The 15981-nt window shown below is 36.4% G+C and overlaps 1 protein-coding gene across 3 annotated transcripts in view; it reads right to left on the minus strand.

Annotated features, from left to right (window-relative positions):
- Positions 1-1082: 1082 nt before the first annotated feature.
- Positions 1083-15981, minus strand: part of Fgf12 (fibroblast growth factor 12) — a 543179-nt gene continuing 528280 nt past the window's right edge. For all 3 annotated transcript variants that reach the window (XM_005344785.3, XM_005344784.3, XM_005344783.3), the window contains one exon: positions 1083-4951. In XM_005344785.3, the coding sequence (XP_005344842.1) occupies positions 4833-4951 (119 nt within the window). In that variant the 3' untranslated portion in view covers positions 1083-4832. The remainder of the gene's footprint in view (positions 4952-15981) is intronic.

Consider the following 15981-nt stretch of genomic DNA (forward strand, 5'->3'; position numbering starts at 1 on the left):
AGTTTATCATCCTTAAACTCAACCAAGTGCCTAGGTAGAAGATGAGGAATAATGAAATGAAGGTTATGTCTTCCAGTTCTTGACCCTTAGAGGAGCGTGTGTCAGACCACCATAGGTAGCTTTGCAATTAGAAAGTATTATTTAGCTTTGAATGTTGAATAAAATCAAATTGACTTCCCAACTGTAAAGGCATGTCTTTCTGTACATGACACACTTTTTCAGCCACACATTTTAGCATAGACACACTAAAAGAAAAAGAGAGACTTCTCAGTGAAGTTTAATTCTTTTTTTTTTTTAAAAAGTGCCGATACTCTACATGCATGAGATCTCAAGATTTTAATTTCTTTTCACTTCAGGAAGGTTGAGATGTATAAACAGTTTACAAAGCTGATCTCAAAAAAAAAAAAAGCCAATGACTTAAATAAACTGTGCTTTAATGAAAACAAATATTAATCTGCTTGGTTTCTCATATAACATGTTTATTAACAGCTGAGTGTCAATCATTTATTAAGATTATAACAGTTAACCTTGAAATGGAGCTAATAATGATAGTACTTGTTACTATATATTTGAGATTTTTAAACGACTTTGAGTAAAATGAATACTACTGCCATTAAATTGTGCTTGGAGCAAAGACAAAGAAACAACAGCTCCTTGTTTCCAGCTAGTAAAACTAATGATGCAAGTTCATTACATGAGTTCAATGCTGTTATAATGGTAAATATTCTCTTTTCTGCTTTTGTTACTGAAGCGCAATATATCATCCCTGGACATTAGCAATTTACACTCAATCTGGATTTAAATATTGGTTTTAAATATGGTCTCCAAAGTGCCCTGATAAAGATCAGTATTTCACTTCCTCTCCCTATCTCTCAAACCTCAGGTTAAGATTTCTATTGGGAATAATAACTTTCCAAGAAATGTTTGACATTAAAGCATTATCACTACATCAGAGGGGGTTAAAACTCACCAACATTCCGAAGGAGCATGTGCTTTAGTATTGTTCCCACTTGACTCTTTTTTCTTATAAAGTGGCAATTTTTGCTATCATTAGAAATATACATCTATATATAAAGTTTTGCATTCAAATCTCTTTATTTTTGACTACCTAATGAAAGTCCACAGATCAAATAAAAACTTTATATAATATATCCTCATTTCAGAAGCATATGTATATATACACATATATATTTGTAGATCAATCCACAGTTTTAAATGTGATTCTGGCTTAAAAAAATTCTATTTACAATCTATGACACAGTAATGAATCCAACCTTTAATGGCATTAAAATGAGCAGGAATTTTTAAGCTTGACTGTGTCTCATCTTGTGCAGAAGAAATCAAGCAACTTCATGGAAAGCCTTCTCAAAAGCAAGGTTTTGTATACTAAACACCAGGGTATGAGGGTAGAATTTCTATTTCTGGTTTGATGTTTTAAAACACAATCACTGTCGAAGTAGTCATGCTTCTTATCTAAGCAACCAGGGGTCCCAGATTGGATCTAAAGGCAATTTAACACAACAACCAAGTTCCATTCCATCCCTTCCTCTTGTTTCAATACTCTCAACACTTCTCTGTGGCATGACAGAATCGCCAACTGAGAAAAAATACCTAGCAACAGGATTGCCATTTTCCTAGGTAGAAGAGTTATTCTGTACAGTTGTTTGAATAAGAATGAGGTCCATAAAGAATCGCATTATATTACATGGGTGTCTAGTCACTGTGCCAATCCTTAATGGCTAAAAAATATTTTATGAACTTATATGTAATTCAAAACCAAAACTATCACTATGATCAGGAAAAGGGTGGCTCGCTGTGTTTAGTCTCCTGAAGCACAAGGTCTCAACGTTAGCAGGTGGAACTTCAGCACCATTTGTTTCTAGGCCTCAAACATCTAGCTAAAATATCAAGTACAGAATATTGACCAAAAAGCCATTTTGTGAGACTCACAGCATTTTGTTTCCATTATTAAGACCATTCAGTCAAAACATACGGTTTCCTAGAGTTCTCTACTGGAGTCCTTCCCTGGAAATATATTCTTGCATCGTTTTGGAAGCAACAAAAAGCAAATCCTTATTAAAATTAAAGAAAACCAGGTGATAGATGAGTTGAAGTCAGGAAGGAGAACAGAGACTAGCACAGAAAAGAACTGCTATACTTGGAAAAAAAGCTGAAAGACAACCATAGACACTGGCTCATGTTTTTAAGTAAAATTGGATAGTTATATGCTTATATTTCTTCATGTATTTTAAGACTTAAGGCAGTGAGTATTGATTCTATCTATGGTTTTAATGTATTTACAAAGCAACCAGAGAGTAAACAAATGTTCGCCCTGTGCCCTAAACCACACTTTTTCCTGGTTTATGAATAGAAGGAATGTAAGACTTTCAACTTGTTCTTGAAATCAGTTGTAAAGGAAGCAAAGTTAATTTCCAAAACACATTTACATTTGCTAAGCACAGTGTGGAGGGAAAACTGAAGACAAATGGAGTGGTCTTTTTATCTACTGATAGGATGGGGACAAAGATGTCTGTATGATGAATGATTGACAACCACTGAAAAATAGAGAAGGGATTTTATTAGAGATTGATATCAGATTATATTTTCATAAACAACATGATTGAATTTCTATCATGAAATCATCAATGAGATGGGCAACTGTGACTTCCACCAATTGCATTTTCTGTGGGCCCTCAGCTGCATTATGGTTGAGTAAACATATCACCTTAAGACCTCCAGGCGCTTCCCCCTAGAAGATCCCATGACCCACTTTTGTTGAAGCCTCTTTATTTATTATTTGTTTCAAAGAAAATAAGGCTTTGTGCTTGGGACTTGTTTGGTCCTGGAAGTGACAGGTGTATTTATAATTAAGTTGGATCAGCAGTGACAATGAATACATCTTCTGATTTGTGTCTTTACATGGTTATTCTCTTTCTCAGAAAGCAATATTCCTTATATGAAAATTAAATGTATCTGTTACTTTCCTTATATTCTGATTTAAAATGTCTTTAAAAGCCTGACTGTGCATAACTGCTAGTCTTCCTAGCTTTATAGGAAAATTCCTCCAGTTCATTTCCTGCCACTGTTCAGAGAACATAAATAGGATACTTGATAGGACAAGAATCACATTTAAGAATAATGATTGTGTAGAGGGGAGACACTACATTGACCTTAAAAGAACACAGCAACCAGTGGAAAGGTTTGAGGTGAGGACCTAGATCTTCTGCAAAGTGTGCATTTTAGGAAGTCATAGTTGGAGTAGTACATGCTGGACAGTAGATATATAGGAGAAAGTTACATGCTGAGTCTTCTCACTATGATACCCATAAATCTGCAAACATTTTAAACGTTCTGGTTTGTTTTGTTTGAATTTGGATGTTTCTATACCATTCAGCCTCCAGGCCTAAGTAGATCTAGTAATTCCAATGCCGTGGTATAACTTCATGCCTTTGCTAACGTTTCCTAGTCCTTCAGTAATCCTAACAGTGTGTTTGCTTGCTCTTACATGGAGTTCGTTTTCACTACACAAACCAGCCAACAAAACTCTATTGAAATCAAAGCTGTTAATTTTTTTTCTCACAGTCCCTTGAAAATTCCATGTTTAATTAGTTACCTTCTGTTTTCTAGAACACAGAAACTAGACTTGTCAATGTGGATAATACAAACGAACTACTGCCCTCATATATGGTAAGTCAGGAATTTCACTAATAAGTCTCCCGGTTTTTCATAGAGTTTGGAAAACAGTCTACACACAAAATTCTGGAAACATAAAAAGGCAATTAAATTTGCTTTGACTCGATATCCCAGCCCTATTTCCTCAGGTAAAACCCACCTTCCTTCTTCCCTGCTGCAAGACATGGCAAAAAAGAACAACTTTCTATGGCAGCTAGATATGCACATACACACTCAAAAGTACCCACAAATCAACAGTAAGATTGAATGGAAAAGGCTAGAAGCCGGTGCTTCTTCACCAGATACAGCAATGGCAGCGGGTTTTTATACCTCCTCAAAAATACAATAAAACCCTTTTCCCTAAATGTCTAAAAAAAAAAATAGCGAAATCCCAGATCAATACCCAGAGAAAAATACGATATTCCCTTAGGAGAAACTCTTTACAAAAGAAATTAAATCAGCTAATATAATTAAATTCAACACAAAATTTCATTTTATAAAATAAAAAATTATTGTCAACATCAAGAATAATGTTTAAAACTTTTCTTCATACTAAATGGCCCCTGACTGATTAGACATTAGATATATGTCTGATAGACAATAGAAGAATATAATTTTGACAAGTTCAATTTTAGGATCGAGAGGATATCCTGAAAACAGGAGGTAATTGTGTATCATTTACAGAAGTCTAAAGAAAATAAAAACATGAAACAAAACTGCACATCACAGAATTCTCTAGAACTTAAAAGGATTTAAGGTCCAACAACATCTTCTAAGTGGCTTTCTAGAAACCTTTTCCATCCATTCAGTGACTGTATTTTGTCTGCATTATAGTTGTGTCTTTATTTACAATTAGCCCTCTGTTAAGAACAACACAGTTAAATTTAGTGTTTGTGGTGTCCTGATTCATTTTTCTTTGCTTTCATGTGAGATAATTGTTATGCATGTGAATTTTCTACCACATTGCAACAGGCAAGCTTTGGTTCAATTTTCTTGTCCTACACAAAGGAAGATTTTTGAGTGCAGAATCTCAGCTACTAAGTCCTGTGATGCCGTTTTATTATTTTTCTCTTGTTGGGGTGAATTTATTGGAGAAAACAGGGAAAGGGAAGGAAAGAGAAGGGAGAGGGTGGAAAGGGAAGAATAAGATGAGTTTTCAGCTATGTAGAGTCTTGATTCACAACTTTGCCTCCATTCATGGTGGGTGTTCCTGAACTTTTCCTCGAACGTCCTTGCTTTTCTCCAATTTCATGTAGTGACGGTTCTCTGTACATACACACTGGAAAGCAAAATTACAAAAAAAAATTACTTATGACAATCAAAATAGACCTGACTTCATTGAACTTCCCAGTTTGATTTAGAACGTTCAGAATATTTAGAATTTTCAGGGCACCCTCTATCAGCAGTGATATCTGGATGAGGATAGAGAAGTAGAATAACATCAATATATTTCCTTAATTGTCCCAGACTTCCTTCACCTAAACTAAGGCACTGAGCCCATGGACTGTTAGCTATTTTCCAATAAGGAATGTGGTTATTTAACATAAGATTAAGTTCACATCCTCTCTTCTCTGTCTGGCTCCAAGGTTGTCATCTGAGAGTTACCAAGGCTTTAGCTCAATTATTGCTTAGAATAAGTAGGATTTTCCAATTCATAGTCAGTCCTACAAGATAAATCACAGTGAGTCTTTTAGCCTCCCTGGGCTGTTATGATAGAGATGTATGTACACAGGCATATTTTACCAAAGGATCAGGAGTTACTTTCCTTCTTGAAATAAGAACTGTCTATTCTGACTATCATCACCATAATGGTTCAGAAATTTGAATGTTGTTTTGAAAACCAAATAATTTCCTCTGTTGGGTAAGACTAGGATGTTTATATCATGGGGAGCTGGACTATTTGGTCCACGGGCTGCCTTAGCTGCTAACTGACTGTCAATTCAGACACACTTTTATGGCTGAAAAAAAAATAGCAATTTCATCAGCATGAATAGATAGCCAATATCTGAAAGGATCAAGAAAAGTAAAAATAATGGCATTTATTAAGATTTTAGACAACTTGTTTTAGAGAATGCAGAATAAACTGTTCTGGTCTAAGCTACTCCACTACTTCCAAAACAAAGACTAAAAACTGCAAGCATTTGTTCAGCCACGAGATAGGCTTTTTCCCCCAAGTGTATTTAGTAGTGTGCAGTACTGTGCACTTTTATGAAATAGGGATATTGTTATTATATGACTTACAGGTCTTAGGTTCTGTGGTGAGTTTGGGATTCTTTACTTTTACTAAGCTACCAGATGATGCTGATAAAATACAATAGTCATTCTCTGAATAATATAGAATATAGCTATGAAAGATGCTTTTAAATGTCTTATACAAGAGTATCACACATCTATTTTTGAATGGCATGTTTAAACATTTCAATTATTTCCATGAATGCTTCTAATATCTCCAAATGCCACTGGTTGAAGTGGGAAAGTGAAACCTATAGGTAAGCTATGCACAAATAGCCCAGAGAGTGGATTCTGATGTTGTCAAGTGGTGTAAATAGGTAATTCACCTTCCTATCTTTAACAACAACAACAAAATATCCTGGAAAATTCTTATAGTATAGCCTAGTAGATCAGTGAAGTCCCTCCAGTATACTAGCTCTTTTTTTATTGATTTTTATTGAGCTCTACATTTTTCTCTGCTCCCCTCCCTGATCTTAATTGTATTTCTGTTATGAGGAAAGTAGAGCAGGTACCAAAATCTCCAAGGTGAAGCCAAACTTTTATTTGTGTATTATATATCCACTTATCTACAGCTAGCTAATGTACAGGGCAGCTCAAAGATAATAAAGTGATTCCATTTGAAAGCAATCCTCAGGCTGCCAGGAAGCAGTTTTCTAAGCTCCATCACCTATTAGACAGTGAAAACCCAGTCTCCAGGATTCGACATAGATCACTTAAATCATAATCTCAATGCATAAAAAGAAAGTTTGTGTTTAAATACCCAGAAAAAATATTGGGGCATAGATAATTTCAACATCGTATTAGGTGTGGTACTGCTGGATAACCATAAAAATAATGCATTTGTATATTTGAGCTTCCTGTAATTGCAATATCCCTTCTGTTCTCATTATATAGATTCTTCCTGTTAACTTTTTATGTATTTACCATTTCTCACATAGATATAAAGTATTTCAAGTAGAAACACACAAATATTAGTACTAAAATTAGCACTGCAGGTAAATTTTCCAATAATTGAACCTTAGTAACCATCCTGAAATAGAATCTGCAAAGAAATTTTACAGTTTATCAAAGTAAAACTCAATAATGATGTTACAACAGAATTTTTTAGGGTAATTCAGCCATCCTATTTTATGTCCTATTAAATTAAATAATAAAATCCAGGGTTTTAATAAACCAAATGACTAACAGGTATGTTTTCCAGTTCGCTGAAAGAAACTGTCTTTCCTCCACCCTACACATCAAATACATTTCATTCTCTACATTATTGTTCACAAAGTATCCACTTTAAGTTGTAAGAAAAAGAAAACTCAGGGAAATCTAGGAATTACATGCAAATACAGAAAGTGGAAGGAGGAAGGGAGGAGGAAAAGAGGAAAGATGGGAGGGAGAGGGGGGAGAGAGGAAGAGAGAGAAAGAGAGACAGAGAAAGAGAAAACACTATTACACCAATTACTTTTTCATCATCATTTACAAGTCCTGGAACCTAGCAAAACATCTAATTTAAACTGTAACAAGTAAAGGGCTCTAGCTCTCAAAATGCAGAATAGAAAGTACTTTACAGAGTGCAATTGAATTCAGTGGCATTGTAAAGGACAGGGAAAGAACAAGCACTCTTTAGTGTGATAGCAGCCACCTCCGCTAGCTTTAATAACTGTCTTTGAGCCCAGTTTTGAAAACTTCAAAAGAAATGATGGAACAAAATTTAAGAAGTGACAAAGGACAAGGCGTCCGACAAATATATTCTAAATCAAAATATAAACTGTTAATCCCACAACTAAGCCTGTCATTTTGAAGTATTCAGAGCCACTTTAAATGGATTGTCCTATTCAGTAATTAGAATGATTTTGTGATCATCATAATAAGAAATTATATCTTCATATTTTTAAACATAAAGGAAAATAAATGATTTCCCTAATATAAAGGGGTGAGCAGTGGCAGAACCCGAAAGTGAATGTCTAGTCAGGAGTTCTGATCTAGACAAGCCTCAGCAGACTAAATGATATCAGACAAGGTTTACAATATTATTGTTGCATGTTAATTAATATTCAAGTTGGCCTTACTTTTACTAAATATTTCTACTGTCACTAAGAAATGGCTTTGAAAACAAATATCACAGGGATGCACTGAAAAGAATAAGTAGAAACCAACAAAGTTGGCAGGAATGTGGTGATATTGAAACTCTTGGGTATTGTTGCTCAGAATGTTAGGTGACACAGCCACAGTAAGAAATGAGAATTGTTAAGACATGGAATTACCAAACAGTCCATCAACTGCACTTCTAGATGTGGATAAAATGTAAATAAAATGAAAAGGCTCTTAAATATATTTTTGCACACTTGTAATTATAGCCACATTATTTATAATAGCCAAAAGATGAAGTAAAGTGACCATTAACAGAATAATATATGAATATAATGTGCTATATATTCAAATATATTACATTTTATTTAGTTTTTGAAAGAAATATCTATACGTGCCGCAGCATGGACGAACCTTGAAGAACTGGCAGTACGCCAAATGACCCAGCTCATAAAGCAAATACTGCATGAATCACTATGAGAAAATTAGGATAATGGTATGCATGAAGGCAAAGGAGAACTGCTGTGAGTTCCCTTGAGGAGAGGAGATGGAGAGCTGAGTCTTAAAAGGTGGAGAGACTCAGTTCTGCATCAAGGTGGGGAGACTCAGTTCTGCAGCAAGGTGGGGAGACTCAGTTCTGCAGCAAGGTGGGGAGACTCAGTTGTGCAGCATGAACAGTTCCAGGAGGGTTTCCAGGGATGGCTTGTAAGTTCTGGACAAGCGTACGGGCACTGCAATGTGCTCTTGAAACGCTACATTTCAAGATTTCAAAGTGATAAATTCTCTTTTTGTATTTTCTCCTTAAAAGCATCCTAACAGCCCTGAGTGTAAGTAATAAATAAAGAAGTACGTATCTGGATAGGAGAGATGACTCTGCAGATAAGAACACTTAGCTGATCTTTGCAGAGGATCCATGCTCAGTTCTCTGCACCCACACGATGGTTCAGAACCATCTGCAACCCCAGAACCAGTGAATCTGACCCTATCTTCTGGCCTCATCAGCCACAAAGCATGGATGCAGTGTACTTACGTAAATGCTGGCAAAGCACTTCAAACATATTAAAGTAAATAAATATTTTCTTTTAAAAGAACTATTTAATGAGTTTCCCTGTTAGCATACAGATGGTCAGCCTCTCCTCAATAATCAGAAATATCTCCGTACTGAAAGTAAAGAGTGGAGAATTGAGAGAATATAGGCGTGGAAAGAGTATTCAAGGATTCAATGAGAATTTTAGAACTGTGTTCCTTATGCAGTATCAATTTAGTTATGATGCTACGAACAATTAAAATACAAACATCCCCACTTGGGTTGTCCTGTGAAGGTAAGCATGAACACAGGATGAAATAACACAAGGAAGTGGTGAGGGAGGAGTGGCCCAGGACTCACTAGTCTCAGACCTTATCAAATCCCTACAACTGGAAACCATGACTGCGATACGTTAATATACACAAGTATAAATTTGATAGTAAATGAAGAGTAAATAATATGCTCATCCAGAAAAATATACAAGTATCTGGGGGAAAATCAAATAATTCAATCATTTTTATGAAAAATATTTACTTGACTTTAAAGCAGCCAGGCAGCTTAGTTGAGAAAACTCAGTCAAACTGAATCCTGCTGTGGTTCTCAGAAAGAAAAAACACATTCGAAAATGTTATTAAATTGTTTAGTTCCTTCCAAATATAATTGCAGCTTCATAGAAACAGTTCTAGCTCAGGATTCATTATGCACCTGAAAGCCACTGTGTCTCTACTGTGGCCTTTTCAAGTAGCAATTGTGGCTGCAATTGCAACTGTGGTTTTTGTTTGATCAAGGTAGCTACTTTGTGCTTTCATTTGGAAGGAACTTATTTTAGACCTTAAGGAGTTAAACACAACAACTGATAAATCCAGAATAATTAACTCCACATAAGAAATGACAATTACAGAGTCTATGGTAATACAATGATGATTTCATACAAACATCAGAATGTGGAGTTTGTTTGTTAATTTCTAATTATAGGTCATCAAAATCATAGTAGGAAAACGGAACAGGCATTTCCATGAATCTGTCTAGATGCTAACTCTAATAGTAATAGAAATTTCATGGCTTCTTTTCCTAGCCCACGCCAGAAAAAGCTGTTTCCTCTCTTAGGAAAACAGGCTATATTCTTTTTTTGGTCATCGTTCAAAGTGCAATCATTGTTAGGGGGAGGGCACTTCCCCCACTTTCTGTTACAGTGAATCACTATCTCATTTGCTTTAGAATCTCAATCATTAAATACTTTTCTGTGGATGTTTTTCCTGTACCCTTTGTGTTATGCATCTTGGCCCATTTCAGGAATAGAAGGCAAAAAATGACATTTTCTTCTTTTTTAATAAAAAACATGTAAACTGGAAATTAAGTGAAAACAAGATGAAAAAAAAAATGCCCTATCCTTCCTGTCCTCCAAGATTCACACCCGCTTTCAGAAACCCAGATCCAGTGTCCCCTGTGACAGGTTGAGACCATGGGAAATATTATAAGCCATTAACTGTATTTGGATACAGATGTGTGGACTATACTTTAATACATACTTTATTTATTTACTTACTTATTTACTTATTTGTAGTTTAAGTGCATTGGTGTTTTGCTTGCATGTATGTCTGTGTGAGGGAGTCAGAAACCCTGAAACTGGAGTTACAGACAGTCACTGCTGAGTGCTGAGAACTGAACCTGCGTCCTCTGGAAGGGCAGCCAGTGCTCATAAACGCTGAGCCATCTCTCCAGTCCCCCAATACAACTTTAGTTTTAAGAGGAGTAACTTAATGATATTTGGTATGGAACCAATTCTAACTGTACTTCTGGCTGTACCTCCCACCTGTTGTCAACAGTTTCAATCCCCGAATTTGTTCAAGATCTGAAGGAACAATATCTGAATATTTGAAACTGTTTTTGTTTCCTTACATCTGGCTCGTCTGTGCTGTCCTTGATCCAGCAGTTTCCCTTATTTTGGTTCAGTAGTGAAGTACAGAAAGTGGAAATAGCACCCTTTGTTTCTTTTTCACCCTCAGACTATCTCTGTGGGAGAATGACAGCGTTCCTCTGCCATCCCCTCTGCTACAATGGTTTTGGATGAATCGTACAGAAATGATGGTCAAAAAGGTGACACTTCTGCCTGGTTCTTTAGCACCAAGTTCAAATCAAGGCATGTTCTTATCTCAACTCTTTCCTTTCCTTTTCCCCCAAAAACAAAGCATAGGTTTTCTAATGCAGACCTTTTGTCTAATGCTTTCTTTCCCATGTCCTGTTCACCGGAGGCTGCATTCAAATTCAGCTATCAGAATATGCAGGATTTCTATGCCACCATCACAGCTCGTTCCTCCTGGTTTTTTTGTTTGTTTGTTTGTTTGGTTGGTTGGTTTTTTGGTTTTCGAGACAGGGTTTCTCTGTGGCTTTGGAGCCTGTCCTGCAACTAGTTCTGTAAACCCGCTGGTCTCGAACTCACAGAGATCTGCCTGCCTCTGCCTCCTGAGTGCTGGGATTAAAGGCGTGCGTCACCACAGCCCAGCCGTTCCTCCTGTTTAAAACTTGCAATATTCAATAATCATTACTATTTTTCCCTGAATGCTTAGATAAAGCCAGTAATTTTCTTAAACATATAAAAGAAACAAAACACAGGAGTTGCTGTTATTTCTAAAGGTGACAGGTGTGAGAAACCGTGTATGTGCTGCCACCTCATGGATACCCTCCTGCTATGTCTCCATAGTAACAAGACTTGAGAACTGCTAAAAGCCTGCATTTTGATATAAGCATCTTTATACTTGTAAAACATTAAGAAGGCAAAATTAGCAAACCAACAAAATTAAAACTTTAAAATGCTGCCAATTTATAACTCTATAACTCTTGTCAATGTTTTATACATGCATGCGTGGGCAATAAAACACACACACACACCACTCACACTCCTGATAGGAACATGTTTGTGAGGTCTGAAGTTGAAAGCTATCATGTGGACCTGAGTTAATTACTTAATTCTTCTTTTAAATAAGTTGTCTCCCAATTAAAAAGGGGATGCTAGTTATCAACTTTTCTATCACCAAGGTCTCGGTGACTATCAAATGATAATCCGTTAATTGAACAGATTGAAACAAGAGTGTTGTGCAAAGAGGACAAGGCTGCAGAATGGGGTCTCAGTGACTCCTTTTCCACCACTACTTGATTCTCTAGAGATGAGCAGAGAGCAGGGACTTCTAGTGGGGATGTGGGCAGCTCCGACAGTCCCCACTGTCATGAAATAGTTCGTCGGACGTTTGGACAGTGCCATTGCAGTTGTTACTGACAAATTCTCCATGCAAATGGAGACAGGAGGTCTTCTGTTTTGGATGAAACTCCTATTTCTTGTCTTCTATCAGCTTCTATGCACGAAAAAATGAAATAAGACTAATATGTTTTATTACTGACAATTTAATCGAATCTTCTTTGACCTTCTCTAATTTCCAAGAAATGGAAAGGTTAGATGGTTCTGTAAGTTAATGCACCATTGAAAATATCCAGCTGTCTCAACAGCAGATCATAGAAGGGATTGGGCAATTAGCATGAGGCAATTTCACACCTTAATTAATGTCACATGGTATCTCGATGGAGCTGTTGGGAGTGAGTTAAACCCTGGTTTGGAGGTAACAGATCACAGGGCAGTCCCCAGCATGCTCAAATGTTTATTGCAAAGGTTGAGAAATTATGAATAAAAGAAGATATATGTCATTATCTGAATAGAGCAGGAACAGTAGTCAAGTGTCAAAGAAAGACAGAAGTGGGTGAAGAATGTGTCAGGAAGAGGAGGGGACGTTTCATTCCAGGGACCAGCAGAAAGTGGCTGGGAAGAGTTACCATGGGGAAAGGGAAACTCAAAAGAGGAAGGGAAGAAGAGAGTGGGTGAGACAGGAAGAGGAAGGGAGGGAGATACCAAGAGAGAGAGACAGAGACAGAGAGTCAGTGTGACTATCCTGTGCCAGGGAAGTCTATATTTTATTATAAATAACTAATAAATATTATAAATACTTTCTGTATTTATCTATAGTATGGGTCAGCCCCAAAGAGACTCTTTGTACATGAACTATCTAGCTTATTCCAGATGATTATATGTGTGTGTTTATATATGTGTGTGTATACATATAAATGTATATATGCCTTGTGTATGTGTGTTATATATATACATATATGTGTATATGTATGTGCACATATATGTGTGTGTGTGTTTTCATTTTCCCAGTTGCCGCTTCTTAACTTTAGAAGCCCTGTGTGTACGTCTCTTTGGTGACTCACTGTGTAGCTGTAGGAGGGATTCTCTGCTCTACAATCTCAAGATTCTTTGCAGCAAATGTTTTACCTCTTAGCCTTTCTTGAAGACAGAAGATAAGGCAATGTACATTTTTCTAAAAATATATTTAAAGACATTTTGCTTTTAATCTGGAAACCTTTGAGGCACTGAACCTTCTTACCATGGGTAATCCTCATTTTATTTCCATGAAGCAGATGAAATTTATAACTGACTTCATTCTCAAAAGTAGTCAAGACTGAACAAGGAAAAGACTTTCCTCAAAATGACTTAGCAGGCAATTGCTAAGAGCAATCAGAACCAGACCATCCATCTCATTCTTGGTTAGTTTGGTGTTTCTTAGGCTACACAGTTTTTGTTGATTAAGTTAATAAAATAACTGGCATGGCACCTGCCAACTCCATATAGTAATTAGCCTAGCACTAAAACACGTCTATCTAAGTAACAGTGATGAATTTCAAATTGCAACATGATTTGGATAGTTATGTTCATCGTGTCTGTGACAGAAAGTTCCTGAAAGGAATAAAACTCCACTGAACTTTCTACAAGGCTGGTGAACCGAGCAGAAGTTCCAGTGAAAGTTGCAGGTCCACAGCCTAATTAGAATTTCCCTTGGGGCAGCCTTAGCCCCATTAACAACCACTGTGCCCTCTCGTATTTGACCTGACATTCTTATGACTTAACAGGTGAAGCCTTTTGGAATGTGTTAACTTAGGAAAGCCCTTAGTGGTTCCTAACCACAGGCTGTATTGTCAGAGAGCACCCAAGTCAGTAGCAGGGATGTCTCTACTTTGCTTTTTCCACTTTATGTAATTCTCTAACAATGTGTTTGAAAGGTTTCTTAAGTTATGACTCTCTTTCCTGTCATTGTTAAAACTTCCTCCAACTCTTAGCACATTGGAATACGGAGTTTAAGAGAACTTAAACTGTGATCCTGGCCCATGGTCACGCACATTTGGTTCCAGGATAAACTTACTCTTATCCCTTCTGAAGTAAGAGTTTTCTTTGCATATACACTGTCAGAGGAACAAATAACTCAACTTCATCCAATGCAGGGATCACAATAATCTAAAAAAAAAAACCCTTAAACTGCCTGTGACCAAACTTGATCAAAATAAGCTGAGTAATTTAACACCCAGTTTAGTTCAGAGCATCCAGCCTCATTTGGTGAGCACTGGGCTCATTTGGACAGCTTTAAAAGTTGTACATACTTACGACACACCCAGACTTGATGAGGTCACTTGGAAGTTTGTGGCTTTTAAGAACCCCACAGAAGGTCATCATACCATTGTTTGAGATGCCACAATCTATGCTATTCTGCTAGGTCTTAAAATTACATAACTAACAAAGAAAGCAGATAGCATGTAATTGCCCCACAATGAGGAGAAAGTGAAAAGCATTATAATCTTCTTTCCCCATCAAAGAAGTGTTAGAAATGTATTAGTATTCCTAATTCAAACTTCATACTTTCATAAGGATGGATTTCAATAAATAAATATTTTGGTAATATCTTTCATTCTCCAGTACCCAGACTTGGAAACTTAAAGTCTTTGAATAATATACAGGTGCACGCATGCATATCACAGACATACACACACATGCACAATTTTTCAAGGGGGAATAATTTGATTTTAATTACTCAACCACTTGCAAGAGCTGAGTAAAGAGCTTTTGAAAGAGGAGGGAGGAGAAATTGAGGTGTTTGTATCTTTTTCTTTGTCAAAGAGTCTTTTGCTCTCCATCTGATACTGGCAGGGGAGGTCACCTGAAGACAGTTTAAATCTGGGGTGTCACTTCTCAGAATAATGCTCTTTAGTGTTGTTGTGGTAAATTCTAGAGACAATCCAGGTAAGTAGAGGCTTGTTCAGTGTACTTAGCAATGGACTTTAATACCAAGTCAGTGCACCCAGTAGATGTATCAGCAACCCCTCATTAACACTGTCCTTATGTGCAACACCAGACAGTGAAGGACTGAAGGGGAATGGGCGCGTGGTGATGATTATCATGTTATCTGTGTAAGAATTACTGATCCTTTAGCTGGGAAAAAATACGACACAGGAATTGGATTAAAGGCAAAGATGTTTGAAGAAAACAAAAACAATCACAATATTAAAATAGCACACTTTGGCTTTCTAACACCTAGGGCTAATCTACTTCACAAAAGAACAGCCCACTCATCATGCAGTGTGGAGTCTGTCACGGGGGTAATGGTAGAAGCAGTGGGTTTTCAGGCTTATAAAGATTTTCTTGAATATTAAAAATAAAACACCCAACAACAACTTGTTTAAACAGCTATATGCCTAATTGCTTGCAGTGAATTTATTTCACATTTCTTTTTTAAAAGCATCTTCTAATTATATGTTTTATAATTAGACCATGGAGAGATTATTTAAAAAAATAAAACCCTTCCTTTTAAAATATGGGTTTATGGCTAGAATACCTTTCATCTTAAGTTTTGATTGAGAAGAAATAGACAAGTAAATAGCAAATTACCAAGGATAGAAATAGTTCATAAAACTGCACTTTATTCATTACTAATTTAGTAAAGGAAATGTGTCTAGACTATTTTATATGTAAATCTAATGCAAGGTTCCATCAGAACTTATGATTTTACACTGAAGTACTTGCAAAATGTGCGGAAAATCATGTCAGAGGAGATAAAACAATACCTCCCATCCTTACAGGACAGCTTCATTTCTAT

The sequence above is a fragment of the Microtus ochrogaster genome, chromosome 2 (assembly GCF_000317375.1).
Source record: "Microtus ochrogaster isolate Prairie Vole_2 chromosome 2, MicOch1.0, whole genome shotgun sequence".
Classification (NCBI taxonomy): domain Eukaryota; kingdom Metazoa; phylum Chordata; class Mammalia; order Rodentia; family Cricetidae; genus Microtus; species Microtus ochrogaster.